At 40.6% G+C, this 17,885-nt stretch overlaps 1 protein-coding gene across 2 annotated transcripts in view; it reads left to right on the forward strand.

The window, feature by feature from the left end:
- The window catches only part of EPN3 (epsin 3), a 43,879-nt gene that overhangs the window by 7,509 nt on the left and 18,485 nt on the right, over positions 1 to 17,885 (forward strand). For both annotated transcript variants that reach the window (XM_066586918.1, XM_066586919.1), the window contains exons 2-3: positions 11,026 to 11,643; positions 13,764 to 13,876. In XM_066586918.1, coding sequence (XP_066443015.1) covers positions 11,133 to 11,643; positions 13,764 to 13,876 — 624 coding nt within the window. In that variant the 5' untranslated portion in view covers positions 11,026 to 11,132. The remainder of the gene's footprint in view (positions 1 to 11,025; positions 11,644 to 13,763; positions 13,877 to 17,885) is intronic.

Genomic DNA, 17,885 nt, shown 5'->3' on the forward strand with positions numbered 1-17,885 from the left:
GTAGGGCTCACAAGTGGTCCTGCCCTCTCTCTTAAAGGATCAGCATGCACTCCCAAGTCCGGCCCCCCCAATCACTACTCACCTCCCGACTATGTTAGCCATCCTTCTCCTCCATTGGAGGATGCCTAAGCAACTGGTCTCATCCACCATGACAAAGCTCCCGTTGGTCTTGTAGTCTGGCTCCGACCTTTGTTTGTTTCCTGACCTGTCTGACGTCTGTGATTCCTGACCTCAACTACATTACCTGGACTTCTTTACTTGCTTGCTGACCTGACTTTTATTTGCCTGGATACAGTCTTTGAAGTTTTGCTGCTAGCCCTGACCTTTGCTAATAGTACGGACAAGCCCAAGTTCACACCATCAGGTACCATACCTCAGCCCTATGCGTCGGTGGCCACACAACCAGGAATACCTCTATGAGTAATGGCTTGGGGTCCCAGTAGTGAAGATGAAATATCGCTTGGAGGAGTCAAGGGAGAAAACTGGAGTTTCCAAATTGCTACCTTCGTGGGCAACCCAAAGTCAAATTGGTGTTCGGCAAGGCGGATCTACTTTTCGTTTCATTTCATATTTTTGGAAATGAAAGTGATGCCATAGAACTTCCATACCAGAGAGACAGATGACAGCTAGTTTGTTCTCCATCACTGTACACAGTGCAGATGCTGAGTCCGCCATGGACTGCACCCTTCTACCAAACGTTTCAATGAATGGTATTAATTTGATAGCCAATGGCTCGGGAAAAGTTTTGGCGTTGGATGTAGGAGGTTCGAACTAAAGTGGAACTTAGAGTGAGGTCATTAACAGAATGGAGAGCATCGGTGGAATGGTAGACGGCAATGAGGGAGCAGAAGTTTGAATATTGATCTTTAGTGGAGGGGCAGACAGTATAGTGACTGGCACAGGGTGGAGGTATCGGTATAGTAGTTGAATATGAACCTGGCTGTTGCGTTCACGGTGGATTGGAGAGTTTAGTGAGGGGAAGACCGATCAGTAGTTACAGTAGTCAAGACAGGAATGGATCAGGGCAACAATTAAAGGTTTTACTGTTTCAGCAGTATGAAAAGGGGAGATTCTGGAGAGGTTTTTGAGGTGCAAGTCACATGAGTGAGCAAGGGATTGAATATATGAATATAGGAAAAGAGGGAAGAAAAGTTTGGAGTCAAATATGACCCAAGATAGCAGGCGTGCTACCTAGGAGTTATGGTAGAACCATACACTGAAATTAAAATTTCAGGTTTAGGTTGATTAATAGATGGTAGAAATACAAGAAGTTCAGTTTTTGAAAGATTCAGATAGATGTTAGAGACAGCAGACAATCACTGGCATTTTGTAGTATTGCAGGGGGGATCTTGAGAAGAGGCGGTGATCTACAGTGACTGTATTAAAGACACCGCCCATATACACTATACAGCAATAATGTGTTCTATATATTAGCACAGTCTTCAATCAAATATTTTAATTGCATTAAAAGACAGAACGCTATCTCTACTTTCAACTGATGTGTGAAACAGGAATCGGAAGCCTCAGGTCACGAATCCCCAACTGGGTTCAGCTGCTTGTAAGAGCTCCCTATATTATGATCAGTCAATGTCAGGGAGTTGTATGGGACAATTGTCACATTAGAGGCTAGCAGTCTGTTCTCAGTCATCACATTCTACCCTGTTATATACTCTATTCCATGATCGTTTTTGATTTAAGATGCAAATACCCGCTAACACTGAACATATGATTAGTTGCCGTCTCTTAAATGGGCCTCTGTCTTTTTCAATACAGTCAATGATTACTGTGCAAATCCATCTGACTCGGAGTATCGCTGCAGCCAACTGATAATACCTCGGAGCTGGCATGTTAGTCCCTTTATACACATAATAGGTACTGATTTAGTGTTCCTGGAAGAGGCAGAGACCATGAATTGTGATTTACTATACACCTGTTTACTTCAATAAATACAAAGAAGAAAGGGAGGTGTACGTATAAGGGCCCGCTACCGCCCACATTCACGGGCATGGAATCATTCTACTCTTTGGGCGATCGGTTGTTGACAACTCGATGTCCTCATGGACTGAACTGTTCACATGACTTTTGCAAAATCACTGTTCTCTAGATTCAACTATGTAAAACTTTGCTGATAGTTATACTGCAGATCCACTATGCATACATATATACTGTATCCTTTATATACTGTATGTGTAGACATGCCTTCACCCATTGTCCCCTGCACTCGGAGTTCCACTTTCCTGCTCTATTCAGGGAGTAGAAAAGGAGAATCCTCATAGCCGAACGACTCCGTCTCAGGATCGAACCGAACAGCGCCGAACTGACCCCATTGACTATAACGGGGTCCGTTCGGTTTCCGCTCAGCTGCCCGGCTTTTAGCCGGAAGAGAAAGCACTGCATGCAACACTTTTTCTTCTGGCATTTTGTGTTGGATGTGCAATGGAACTTCCAATCGGAGGTTCCAACATGAATGTGGAACCACCCTAATATCACTTAAGGTGGCCCTGTCACCACTACTAATATTCCTGTTTCACTAAATACTCAGATCCGCCATGAAATAACAATTCTGAATTATGTTTTTTTATAACTCTACATTGTGTCGTTCCTCAGGTATTTCTCATCAAATATGTGAATAATTTGACACATAGAGGTTAGCATTCCCATTGTGAAATGGGCGTGTCCTTACACAGTCAGCACTGATTGGATAGTATCAGTAGACTGTGTGAGGACACCCACCCATCAGGTAACACCCAGTTGTCAATGTATTCATACATTCCTAGTAGGAATAATGAAGGAACGGCACAGCACCGAGTTCTAAGAAAAGATGATCCAGAATTGTTACATAGATCACTCAAGTTACAATGGCCTCAGGATAAAATATTTTGAACAAACAATGGTCTTTTCAGGGCCACTATAATGCGAAACCAGATTCAGCATACTGAATGGGCTGCTCCATTAGCATTAGGTGAGGACAACAACATATTTTTGGGGTGTAATGTACAGGACCCTGAAGACGCAATGATCATGTGAAAAAGGCCTTAAAGCTTTAAATGGCACTACTAGGAGTGTCAGCATATGCCAAGATGTTATGGGATTTAGGAGTTAAATGCATTATTAGGATCATCTATCTATCTCATATCTATCTATGTCATATCTATCTATCCATCCATCCATCTATCCATCTATCTCCTATCTATCTATGTCATATCTATCTATCTATCTATCTATCTATCTATCTATCTATCTATCTATCTCGGTCTATCTCATATCTATCTATCTCTATCTATGTCATATCTATCTATCCATCCATCCATCCATCTATCTATGTCATATCTATCTATCTATCTATCTCCTATCTATCTATCTCATATCTATCTATCTATTTCATATCTATGTCATATCTATCTATCCATCTATCTATCTCTATCTATGTCATATCTATCTATCCATCTATCTCTATCTATGTCATATCTATCTATCCATCTATCTCTATCTATGTCATATCTATCTATCTCTATCTATATCTAAAATCTAACTATATCTCTCTATCTATGTCATATCTATCTATATATATGTCTATAATCTATCTATCTATGTCTATAATCTATCTATCTATCTATGACTATAATCTATCTATCTATGTCTATAATCTATCTATCTATCTCTATCTATGTCTATAATCTATCTATCTATGTCTATAATCTATCTATCTCTATCTATGTCTATAATCTATCTATCTATCTATGTCTATAATCTATCTATCTATCTATGTCTATAATCTATCTATCTATCTCTATCTATGTCTATAATCTATCTATCTATGTCTATAATCTATCTATCTATGTCTATAATCTATCTATCTATGTCTATAATCTATCTATCTCTATCTATGTCTATAATCTATCTATCTATCTATGTCTATAATCTATCTATCTCTAAAATCTATCTATCTATATCTATCTATGTCTATAATCTATCTATCTATCTATGTCTATAATCTATCTATCTATCTATCTCTATCTATGTCTATAATCTATCTATCTATGTCTATAATCTATCTATCTATCTATCTATGTCTATAATCTATCTATCTATCTATGTCTATAATCTATCTATCTATCTATCTATGTCTATAATCTATCTATCTATCTATCTATGTCTATAATCTATCTATCTCTATCTATGTCTATAATCTATCTATCTATCTATCTATGTCTATAATCTATCTATCTGTCTATAATCTATCTATCTATCTATGTCTATAATCTATCTATCTATGTCTATAATCTATCTATCTATCTATCTATCTATCTATCTATCCATCTATCCATCTCACATCTATCCATCTCACATCTATCTATCTCTCTAACTCATATCTATCGGCTCACACTATTGTTCTATCTTATCCCTTTCTAATTGTGTTCTGTCCCCAGAGTACAGCGCATCAGTTGGGAAGTAAGTGCCACTAGTGAATAGAAGGAGTTACAGCCGCAGCCTATAAATCTCTGTAAGGAATAATGAATCTCATTGTCTAAAATAAATATAGGAAATTTGCATATCAGTGGTTGCTTATTAACAGATTTTCCCTGAAGGGAGAGATATGATTTTGTTGCAGTAATTCTTGCTGATTAAAACTTGTGCTGATTATAAATATTATAATAATAACATAAATTCATTAATTCCAAGAGGGTCGTGTACATTCTGCATGTTTTACATACCAAAAAGAGGCAGATAGGAGAATGACAGGAAAGCTAAAATTAGTCACAAGACTTTTCAGGTCAGCGAGTTGCGCTAAATGATTCATTAGCTTTTAAGTTTAGAAAATGTCAGTTTTTTGAAGTATCGGGTTATTTTCGGTATATTGTAACAAAGTCACAGTTGATGCCAAGTGAGTTAAAGTAACTTTGGGAACAGAACATTGTCACAGGGCATTCCCTACTACCCTGCATGATCCTTCTGTATGGAGACCCTGGATTTACTTTTCATAGGGGTCCCATATTTCATTTTAGATATTTATTCAACTAATCACCATAGTAGCTCCACAGATTATTAATATAGCTGCTCTATGTAAGAGCTCGTCCTTATGGAGGACAGGTCAGCTCAACCGGACATGTCAATTTTGAAAACCCATAAAATAATTCTGGAGCATAAAAGAGTTTTTTTATAATGCTGTTTTGTGTCATTCCTCTGTTATTCCTCCTGGAAATATATACATTATATAACAATTGGGTAATCCCTTTGTTAAAATATTATATCCTTACTAATGGCCTTTTTACAGGCTCCTGCAGTCTCTTTAAATATGGATGTATTCGCACTTGCAGAATTTACGCACGTAATAGGCAGAAAATAGCGCCAATTGATTTCAATGGGCTGGTTCACATGTGCGTATTTTTTCCTGCACAAAAATAAAATAGCAACATGATCTACTTTCCTGCGTATTTGCACGCCAAAGGTTTCCAAAGAAGTCAATGGGTTGTGCGCAAATGTGCACGCAATACACTAGGAGATGAATGATATGTAATACTGCTGCTAAAAGAACACATCTAGAACTCATTAGACTAATTACATATTTAAATCGGTACGTCTTTGTTTGCCGCGCGCAAATAAACATGTCTCGGTGCAGTAAAATACGTTGATGCATGCACAAACAACTATTGTTCATTCGCAAAAACGCTACGCTCATGCCTGCAAAAATGGGTTCGCTCGTGTGAAGGAGGCCTGACATTGCCAAATCAGTGCTGACAGTCAGAGGTGTATCTAGGAGCCCTTGGGCCCCAATGCAGAGGCGTAACTTGAAGCTCCCAGGCCCCAATGCAAAACCTGTAACGGGGCCCCCAACTATAATGCTTTACTCATAGTACTGGGCTCCCTATATGGAGAAGAGAGGCCTTATGGGCCCCCTAAGGCTCCTGGGCCAGGGTGCAACCGCATCCCCTGCATCCTCTATAGTTACACCCCTGGCCCAATGCAAAATCTGGAACAGATCCCCCTATCTACCATGTGCCATTTATAATACTGGTTTATGGGTATGTAACAGGGTGGTCTTTGGGCCCCCTAAGGCTCCTGGGCCCGGTAGCGAGTGCTACCTCTGCACCCCCTATAGTTATGCCCCTGCTGATAGTATCAGAGTGTGTTGGCACTCAGGCTCTTGATATGGGAAAGTTGTTCACTTGTCACTGTATTTACACATTTCCAGGAGGAATAACTGAAGAATCCACACATCAGATGCTTCAAAATTATTAATTTACGCGGAATGCAAATATTTTCTAAAACTGACATGTGCGGCGGGATGACGAGGTCTCATTAACATCTCAAGCAATAAGTGCTCTCTGGTGAGCCACAGCATCTATATTCTAGTACACGGCTCTCCACTCTGCCCTGTAATAGCCGCACCCAAGGAGAGATTAATCTAGAATGGGTGGATATTAAAAACTGCACCCCGTCACATGTTTATTTATGCACTTGCGTGCTATTAAAGGGTTATTATTGATACTATTATAACAATGGAATTGTATACAATGTAGCTACCTACTGTAGTATTCACTTTGTACAATGTAGCTGTAGAACGAGGACTTCCTAAGTGTTGGCAAGTTTAAGAAGGTGGCTGTAAAGTTTAGTGGAGTTCATGTAGACATTGGTCTCAGCTGGGACAGAACCAGTATTGTGTGATAATAACCCAACCTTTGGCAAAGAAGACAATTAGAGGTTGGCAAGTTAATATTATGGTCAGGTGGATAATAATTGGCTGGATATTTTAGTCCTCTAAATAATGTATTACTTTGGTCTACATTTGAATTCCTCGGTGAGAAGGTCACGCATTTAGCAATGAGATGACGAAGAGTGCATTCATATGGGCAAGGAAATCGTGTGGGTTTTGTGCCTTGCGAAATGCGGAGATACAACCTATTATTTGCAATGGGTATATTTACATGGGCGAATTTTCTCCTGCAGCGATGCTATGAGATGAAAGGATCGCATCACGGTCTACTTTTGTGTGAGTCTCATATGAGAATAAGGGAGATGGAATAAATCCTCCATAGTGCCACCTATTGAAAGGCAGCATTCCTTCAAGCCAAAGTCAGACTTTTTATACAAGCCTTGTTACAATGACCGGGAATTAAAAGCAAAGCCAGACTCCATGTACAGAAAGCTGTTTCAGGGTCTTTGCCCTTCATCAGTGTACAGTAGGAGTCTGGCTTTGCTAGTGAGAGGCCTGGGACGGGGGTCAGAAACGCTATCTTTTCTCCTTAGGGAGAGCAACTATAAACTAAGTGAGGAGATGGCCATTTGAGTCTCTTCACTTAGTTTATAGTTGTCTCACTAAGGAGAAAAGATAGCATTTCTGACCCCCCCCCCCCCCCCCCCCCGTCCCAGGCCTCTCACTAGCAAAACCACTCCTACTGTACACTGATGAAGGGCAAAAACCCTGAAACAGCTGTCTGTACATGGAGTCTGGCTTTGCTTTTAGTTTCCAGTTATTGTAACAAGGCTTGTATAAAAAGTCTGACTTTGGCTTGAAGGAATGCTGCCTTTCAATAGGTGGCACTGTGGAGGATTTTTTCCATCTCCCTTATTTGCATATTACCCAGAGGAGCGTGTGTGGCCATTTGAGTCTCCTCACTTAGTTTATAGTTGCTTTCCCTAAGGAGAAAAGATAGCGTTTCTGACCCTCATATGAGAATAGAACATGCAGATGTTGGGTCTCTCTCACACCACATAACACATGGATGGCGTGTCCGTATATTATGTGATGCGAGTCACTCGCGAGAATGTTGGATACAACTCACTCTTGCCCATGTGATTGCAGCCTTATGGACCTTACAGGCCGCACGACGCACCGCAAGCCACAGTAAATCCTGCACCAAAATCTGCAGGCTACCAGTGGATTGTGATACAAAATTGAAAATGGCTTAAAGCCTTGCCTGCAATTCCACATCAAAATCTGCAGATCTTGGTGCGGAACTCCACAGCTGCGATTTGACTGTGTCCTGCGGCAATCCACAGAATTGCTGCACAGCCGGTGGGCCACACAAAATTAGGTTGTGCACTGGATTCAGCCCAAATTTAATAAAGAGAGGACAATTGAATTATTTTTACAATTAGAAATTGGTCTTATGATAACGACTAGTATAGAATAAGGCTCTACTGTAAAACCAAAAATGGTGCACTCAATGCAGTAAACATGGCTTACACTAGTGGGACTCATCTACCTACCAGAGAAGGTAGCTTCAGAGGATGATTTTGTGCAGACCGTTGAATGGAATGAAGATATTCCAAGATGCTTTTATATTTCTATGACTTATATGGTAATTATATTCTTCATCTTAGAGTCAAATATTTATCGTCATTACATCAATCTCATAGCATTCTGAGAAGTTTGTTACTGTCTATTGGGCAATGCTTCCTGCTACAGGCCGAAACATGTTATTGATAGAGATTTTGTAAGTGTGATATAAAATTTGATGGAATCCAAATTCCAGTTATCACATGCTTTCTTCCAATTTTGATTGACTTTTATGCCCTTTAGTGAACTAGAAAATAATTATGAGACATCACATTTTTTACCGCACCTATAATAGTAGTAGGACAGCGAATTGCAATTAATAGTAAATGATAAGCTAGAATATGAATAAAGGAAGTAGGAATGCATCAGAATAGTCCTAAATCTTGTTGAAGAGACTAACATATATTGACTAGTAATTATTAGGAAATTATAGCACCAGTGTTTCTGGTGGTGCAATGTGCTACACAGCTCTGCTACATGCATGTTGCACACACACAGCTCTGCTAGATGTACGTCACACACACAGCTCTGCTACATGCGCATCACATACAGCTCTGCTACATACATTTTTCATCCAATACAACAGGGATCACAAGCAGCAGAGCAGAGTCCTGCACACACTGATCACCCCTGGTCATGTGACCCCAGACTCCCCCCACACAGGTGGCTGATCACATGATGGTGACATCATCATAGGTGCTGTAATCACACGCCTGCTGTCAGGCTCTGCATGTTTTTAATAAAGTGAAGGACTTGTTTTGTGATCATCGGGTGAAGCTCAGAGCCCCAATGACTGATCCCATGACGGTGGCATCTTCACATGTAACTCACACAGTCACTCACTTACAGACAAGTGGTCATTAGTATTCCATAGCAACTGAGGCCACCGGGGGTTTGTAGGTGATGTAGTCTGCGCATAATCTGCGCATGAATAAAAGCCCTGTAATGATGTCACCACCGTGTGATTAGGGGCGGAGCATGTAACTCACTCATGGTCACAGAGCCCAGGTGACTGATCACATGACGGTGGCATCTTCACATGTAACTCACACAGTCACTCACTTACAGACAAGTGGTCATTAGTATTCCATAGCAACTGAGGCCACCGGGGGTTTGTAGGTGATGTAGTCTGCGCATAATCTGCGCATGAATAAAAGCCCTGTAATGATGTCACCACCGTGTGATTAGGGGCGGAGCATGTAACTCACTCATGGTCACAGAGCCCAGGTGACTGATCACATGACGGTGACATCATCACAGGTTCTGTAAGCACATGGCTGCGGTCAGGCTTTGCATGTCTTTTAGATTAGGACCTTTGATGACGTCAATGTCATTTGATCAAGGGCGGAGCATGTAACTCACTCACAGACAGGTGGTCCTTAGTATTTTGATGAATATACAAATAATGAAGTTCAAGTGTACAGTAGATGACAAAAAAACAATGACAAGCTAAGCAATACTAAACCCATGTGGAAAGTAAAAAAAAGTCTGGGTTGACGTCTGCCCCGTCACACGTTTCGGCTAGGAAAGCCTTCGTCCGACATTCACTTCAACAAGGATTAGGAACTTTTTGATGTATTATTACTTCCCTTACTAGTCTTTTGCATAAATATTGATTACACTATTTTAATTGATAATGCTTTTATATGATAACAGTAGAGGCAAACTTGGAAAATGTAGACTAGAATAGAATGATTATGTGTGGGGTGTGCATAAACATGTCAAGGATATAGCCACAATCTGCCACAATGTAGTAATCATAAATTAACAATAAATATAAGGAATGCAGGGCTGTTACAGTAGAATACAGACAGGCATTGTTGACATTTGCACTGGAGCCTGCATCCCAAAAATTCTGTCAAATTGACCAAAAAGATAGCTCAGCATTTGCAAGATTAGAGATACCCTGACAGATACCTGGTTCTGTTGGCGTCGGTCAAGTGATGGAACCGGCAGTCCATCAATCTAGTGATGGATCAGGACTACAGATGAGCGAGCGTACTCGCTAAGGCAAACTACTCGAGCAAGTATTGCCTTATGTGAGTACCTGCCCGCTCGTCTCAAAAGATTCGGGTGACGGCTGGGGGCGGGGAGCGGCGGGGGAGAGCGGGGAGGAACTGGAGGAAGATCTCTCTCTCTCCCCCTGCTCCCCCTTGCTCACTCCCGCAACTCACCGCTCTCCCCCACCAGCACCCGAATCTTTAGAGACGAGCGGGGAGATACTCGGCTAAGGCACTACTCGCTCGAGTAATGTGCCTTAGCGAGTATACTCGCTCATCTCTAATCAGGACAATGGAAATGATTAGCACAGATGTTTAAGAAGTCTTAAGTGATTTCTAGTATTAGTATCTATACTTGTATTAAGTTGTACAAGGAACCTTTTCAAAAGGCCACTACTTTTAGACCTTAAGACCACAACTAATATAGACCATGATAGTTTTTCCGTTCTCTTGCATCTTGTCTGTGTCCATCCTATTTGAGAAGACCACCACCCTACAAAAAAACCCCAAAAAACGTATTTTCTCTGCAGTTTTGGATAGTTGTCTAAAAAAAATATCCTTGATTTACAATGACCCCATCTTTACATATGTTCTACAAGGATACATATCCTTGATTTACAATGACCCCATCTTTACATATGTTCTACAAGGATACATATCCTTGATTTACAATGACCCCATCTTTACATATGTTCTACAAGGATACCATGATAACTGCTTCTCACACTGATCTTTATTTTACAGATATCAGAACAAATCAGCAGGAAGCAAATACATCCCCAGACTTTTTTTTTTACAAACTAGTAGATCCCACACTAAGGATATCGAGATAAGCACCAGAACAATCCACCATGGCTACTTCATCAATACGTCGTCAAGTAAAGAACATCGTTCACAATTATTCTGAAGCAGAAGTTAAGGTTCGAGAGGCTACCTCAAATGACCCATGGGGACCATCTGCTACTCTTATGGCTGAAATTGCTCAAATGACTTACAGCGCAGAGTACTCTGAGGTCATGATTATGGTCTGGAGGAGACTGAATGACAGTGGAAAAAACTGGCGTCATGTTTATAAAGGTTTGATGCTTTTGGACTATTTGATTAAAAATGGGTCCAACAAAGTGGTGCAAGAAAGTAATGAGAATATCATCGCTGTACAGACGCTCAAGGATTTTCAATTCTTGGATAAGGATGGAAAAGACCACGGCATTAACGTGCGAGAGAAGGCCAAACAGATAGTATCCCTGCTTAAAGATGAGGAGCGAATAAAGCAAGAGAGAGTGCAAGCTCAAGCAACCAGGAGAAGGATGTCTCAAGTGACTGCAGCTCTTGACAGCAGCCATAGGCTAAGATTTAATGAAGGTAATGCATAGAAAAAAAATGGGACAGCTTTTTTGAGATTCTGTTCATAATGAAGCCATGACAGTTGTGATGAGTCAATTTATTTTAATATATTCTGACAGAGCCTCACAGACCCCATTGTTTTATATTGGGGTCTATCGGGTTCCTGTTAGGATTACGTTACTCTTGACCACAAGGATATCTGTGTAGACTTTGATATTCTTGCTGGTAAAAATACCAGAACCAATGATAAATCACTGTATAGTAAAAAGAATGAAAATGTTGCTTGGGCTTCTCAAGAAGCCATCCAGCTTTCCTTAACCTTCAGTGATGGAACATTATCTAGTGATAGCTATTGCTAGCCTATGTGCCACAACGAAAAGCCTCATATAGATTAGCTTTCCATTCAGGCACATAGAAAAAGTTCCTAAGTTGGAGACCCCTTACTAGGATGTCCATATACCTGATAAGGCATATTGACAGGGGTGGTTGTAGTCAGTAAACCACTGTATCCAAGTATTTTGTGCAAGCCAAGGGATTCATGTGTAATCTTATAAACCTGAGACATACTTTCCTAACTTATAGAGCAAAATACTTAGAGCAAAATTGTCTTAATTGAACAATAGATAACCAGTAGAAAGAGGGAGATTGTGATCCTGCTGTATAGATGCCTGGTAAGAGCACATCTGGAATACTGTGCTCAGTTCTGGAAACCTCATCTATAGAAAGACATTGATAAGATAGAACGAGTCCAAAGACAGGCTGCAAAAATGGTGGAAGATATCAAGAACAAAACTTATCAGGAAAGACTTAAGTAACTTAATTTGTATAGTCGGGGGGGGGGGGGGGGGGGGGGGCGAACATGACGGAAACCTTTATATATATATTAAAGTGTAAATAAGGTTCAGGAGGGAAATATTCTTATTAGGGAGCTAAATACTAGAATAAGGGGACACACTCAGATCAGTTGGGGGGAGATCCGAAAATGTTATATTACTGAAATAGTAGTAGATGTTTGGAATAGACTTCCAGCAGACGTGGTTGAAAAATCAACAATAAATGCATGTACATCTGGGATAAACACAGATATATCCTAGGAGAGAAATAAAAAGGAAATAGTACAAGTGCGGACTAGATAGACCTGGGGGTCTTCTGCCATCAATTTTCTAAGTTTCTAGAGAAATATTATTTTTGAGAAAGCATACAATTTTAAACAAGGAAACTTATGAATCCCATATGATCTTTCTACTGCTCCATAATATAACTGTTCAAGTGCCCATGTTACACAGAAGATGGTACTAAAGACATTGATGTGTGTGGTGCATGAAATGTACCTGGCAAAGAAATAGACCTAAAGGATTATGGGAATACACAGATTCATGAATCCTATTCCTAACATGATTCCTATATAACAAAACACTGTAGAGGGTTACATTATATGAAAAAAGACAATGTCCATTCAGTTCAGCCAGTTTCCACTTCACCTTCCCCATGTTGATCCAGAGGAATGCAAATAAAAAACCCAATGAGGTAGAAGCCAATTTACCCCATTGGGGGGGGGGGGGGAAATCTTTCCCAACTCCATATTGGAAGTCAGAATAATCCCTGGATCAACACTCTGCAGAGAAAAGTTCCTTCCCGACTAAGTCCGTCAGTCGGAAGATCTCCGGATCAACAAACCTGCTGGTATTTAATGTCTATATCCAGTAATGTCATAGCGCTCTAAAAAGTCTTTCTTTTATGTAGTTTTCAAACTTTCTCAGTGAAGGCTTTAGTCCGTTATGTTCAGTATTACTCATTAGTGCATGTGAGATAACAGAACGGATACTTAGGGTGAATGCAGATGGCCAGGTCAGATTCAGACGGCGAGAATTCTTGCAGCGGGATGCGACCCGTGCCCCTGCAGTGACATACGGCTTACCTGTCCAGCGTCTTCGCTCTGCTCTGCGGATGTGCCGGCAATCCTCTGGCAGCGAGCAACGATGGAAATTCTGCGTGAAATCTCGCCACGGAATTTCCACCCGTGTGCATTCAGCCTTAAACTTAGAGTGCCGGAGAGGGGTGAAACCTGTAATGACTCCTCACCACTTGGCATAAGAGCCAGAGATTACTTAGTGATTGGGTTTTCCTCTTGTTTTTAGCCGCTGCGTCAGCTCTTTCTGCAGATATGGAACAGGCAGTACCTCAGAGTACTGGCGAGGAAGAACTTCAGCTGCAGCTTGCTTTGGCTATGAGTAAGGAAGAAGCTGAAAAGGTAAACTATAAACTCCCGAAGTTTCTGCTCTATTATACATTGTTATTTCATTGTTATTAAACATCCTCCAGAATACTCCTACATCACTGTAAGAGTGAATGCCCACCAACAGATTTCTACCGCGTTACCTGCGGCGGAAATCAGCGCTTAAATTCTGCAGTTATTAGGTTCTATGGAACTTAATAGCTTTCTGCCTACCAATGCTCACATGCGGATTTCCGCAGCGGAAATAAATTGCGGCATGTTCTGTTTGCCGCAGATTTACGCCGCGGAAGATCTCCATTAATATAGCATTAATGGAGACCGTGGAAATCTGCGATCACCAGCAGGCACTGTTTGTTTTAAATGGCGGTACCCTTATGGTACTTCACAAATTTCGGAATTTTTAAGCATGAATTTTGCCTCTAAAAAGCATGACAAAATCCACGTCTTTGTGCTGTAGTCCTTGCCGCCGATCCACGCACAGAATTAGCCATGCCAATGGGCAATATCCATGTGTGGAATTCCGGCACATTTCCACACATTTCGACATCAAGAAGCGACATGTCACTTCTTGGCGTGTACAAGTAATTTTCAACATCAGACTTCCGCAAGTAGATTTTGTCCATTGACAGGGCGAAATCTGCAGATCGTCGGCAGAAAGACGCAGTTTTTAGAGGTAGAATTAATGCTGAAAATTCCACGGTGACTTCCACCATGTGAACATCCACTAACGTATGATAGACAATTCCTAAATCCTAAATATTGATGAACAAGAATAGGACATGCAGCAATTTTGTTCATGGGCTATAATGAGCTATAATTAGTAGAATACAAGACGGCACACGGCCCCAAAAACACGGCCATGTGCCGAAGCAAGAGTGATTCTAATGGAAATGCACAATGAGGTGGGCATACAAACCAATAATATTCTTACTGAGCGCGGTATTACTACAAAGCCTTTCTACCTCTCAAAATCCATCACCACTAGTATTTTTTACCAGATTTTACCAAATTGATTAAGATCCCATCAGATTATACCGAACCTCAAATCTCTTTTTTTCCCTTTTTTTTTGGGGGGGGGGGGGTTGAACTTACTGCTTATCCAAAATATTATTATAGTAGAAGCAATTTTAAGGATTGTCTAGTGAAGTTGTGGCCATGGTTACTGCTTTAAATACATTTCTATTCCTAAGTTTTAGTGCTTTGTTATACAACTAATTTTTACCAATTGCAAAACTTAATTTAAGACACGTCCCTAAATATGCCCACTTGTGATCTGCCTAGTGTCTCCGAGAAGATTTTGTATTGTCGGCATATCAGTGCACTGTGGAGGAAAGCTATGGCAATTCCTGAAATACTTCCCATATACCCGGCCATCTGCTTTTATAACTTCCAGCATTGTAGTGAAATGCTGGAAGGAGATTGATGTCAGAACTGATCCTATAGCTTTCTATGGGATAGTTTAAGGCATCCAGCATATCAGTTTTGATGCTAGATGCCTCTCTGAGCTAGATAGAAAAAACGTAGCATGCAACTATGTCCGGCTATTGTACTTTATGCCAGTGCAAAAAGTATACCAAAAGTGGCATCGGCATGAAGACACTGGCTGGACACAACGGATGGATGGAAACCCGGACTGAGCTCTCAAGCAGAATATATATTATGACGACTGTATACATCTGTAATATTTACATACTATGAATACTGCACCTGTTAATAGTGTGGACGTCTATCAAGTAGATGCAATATAATGGGTATAATTATATACTTACATGACTGTAGCCTTGTAGTCCCATTCTAAATTATACAATGTGTCACTCCACTTAAGTCCTTCATTGCTCAATTCAGTCACCACCCAATGAGGTCATCGCAGAGTTGCACAAACATCTACATCCCAATTTCGCTAAATCAGGAATTTTTTAAGAAGTTATACGTGTTTGTCTGGATATTTATAGCATCGGCACATATGGTTTTTTAAAATTCAAATTGGTGTATATTATTGTTATTATTCATGGGACAGCTAATGCATAGCTACTTTTTCAGACAACTTACACCCATTTAATAGTCTGTGTGTCTCATCCATCTTGTAATATACTTTAATTTTTTTTTGTTTTACCACTGAAAGTCAAGGCTGAAGCGCAGCCCCTCTGCAATCCACTGCTTGTCATTAGACACTTAACTTCCCCAGCAAATGAGACATTTAGGACATCATCTTAGCTGTGGGCAAGGGTCTGTCTTAACGCACTCAGCTTCCCTGTACTCACTATGCTCTTAGGCCTGCAGTCAGTGTGTACACAATCTCTGCCTCTCCTAATCTACTAGGTGCACTTATCTTTGTATGTCTCCAGTTTGCTATGGGAAAAGGAGCATATTGCTTATTGGAGTGATCTTTATTGGTTGCTTTTCTTGGTCTTGTGTGTTTGCAATATTCACAGCATATATAGAGATCTAAATATGCTGTGGACGAGGAGGAAAAAAAGAGAGAGGGGTGGAGCAACACCCATACAGTCGTGTCAATTGGGAAGGATGAATCTACATATAAGGTGAAAAGAGTAGAATGATATTTTCAATAGTGGAGGTGCTGCCTGACCAGATGACGCACCACCTGGGTGGGCGTAATCGGACAAGAGAATAGGACTAAAAGCTGGCAGAGGAGACGACACAACACTCCAGGTTATAGCAAGTAGGACGTGACCAAAGGTGTGGAAAACCTCTCCTTTTATTTAATAAAATATGTGATCAGCATATGCAGACGCATTTCGGGGATGACCCCTTCATCAGTTCAGCTGGTGTTTAAAACATACAAGCAATTTATTGATCCCAAAAGGGTTAATAATGAAAAAAGTAGAACCGGCAGCATATAGGGATGCAGTAAAAGAATAATTTATTGCCCCATCACCAACAGAAGCGACGTTTCGGCCCTGTGGCCTTCCTCAAGCTTAATGATAACATACATAGTGAAGCAATTATTGACCTATCAAAAGGACATAAAAGGGTTAATAATGAGATCCTGTTTGTCTGTGTGGTGAGGGTCAGCAGAACTGATGAAGGGGTTATCCCCGAAACGCGTCTTCATATGCTGATCACTTCCTACATGCTTTAACCTGGAGTGTTGTGCCTCCTCTACTGCCAGCTTTTACACAAAAGAAGTAAAGCAGCTTATAAAGGACAATCCAATAAGAATTAGGCTGCTTTGCCAACAGAAAACTGAAGTCACATACCCAGTGTAATGCCTACAAACATAAAGATAAGTGCACATAGCAGATCAGGTAATTATAAGATCAGGAGAGGATGATTGTGTACACACTGGCTGCAGGTCTGACAGCTGTTAGCAGGGAAGCTGAGCCTGTGAAGACAGCTTCTCCCCACAGCTAAGAAAGGTTCCAATGCTCCAATTACTACAAAAGCTAAATGCATAATAACAAGCAGTGGATTGCAGAGGGGCTGCATTCCAGCTTTGATTTATAGTGGTAAAACAAAAAAACAATTTAATGAATGCATATTACAAAATTGATGAGAAACAAACAGGGTATTAAATGAGCATAAGAGGTCTGAAAAGTTAGCTATGCTTTTAAAAATTCAGTTTATCACGATTGTTTCACAAAACGTACAGTTTGCAATTTGTCGAGATCACTGGGGGGGTCTTTGTATGTATTACTAAGTTAAGAGAACAATACACAACACATAAGTCTATGCTCATATCACGCATTCAGCCATTTTCTGACAAATACATCCAACTTAGGCTGCAACAAGAAAATCGCAGCTGTGTTCCCGCAATTTCTGTGTTATATTGCAGCAATATTGCGATTTTGTTGCGCCACAAAGTTGCGCTCCTTTGCTGGGATTTTCAGGGGGCTTGAAAAATAAGCCCTGCCCTGAAAAGAAGCCCTAGCGGCATTAAAAAAAAACCCCAAAACAATACATTACCTAACAGGCACTGATTGCTCCACTGCACTTCTCCTCCCAAAGTTCCGGCACACTTATTTGAAATCTTCAGCCACCACTTCCTGGTCAGGGGGTTCATAAA

Source organism: Eleutherodactylus coqui, chromosome 13 (genome assembly GCF_035609145.1).
Source record: "Eleutherodactylus coqui strain aEleCoq1 chromosome 13, aEleCoq1.hap1, whole genome shotgun sequence".
Classification (NCBI taxonomy): domain Eukaryota; kingdom Metazoa; phylum Chordata; class Amphibia; order Anura; family Eleutherodactylidae; genus Eleutherodactylus; species Eleutherodactylus coqui.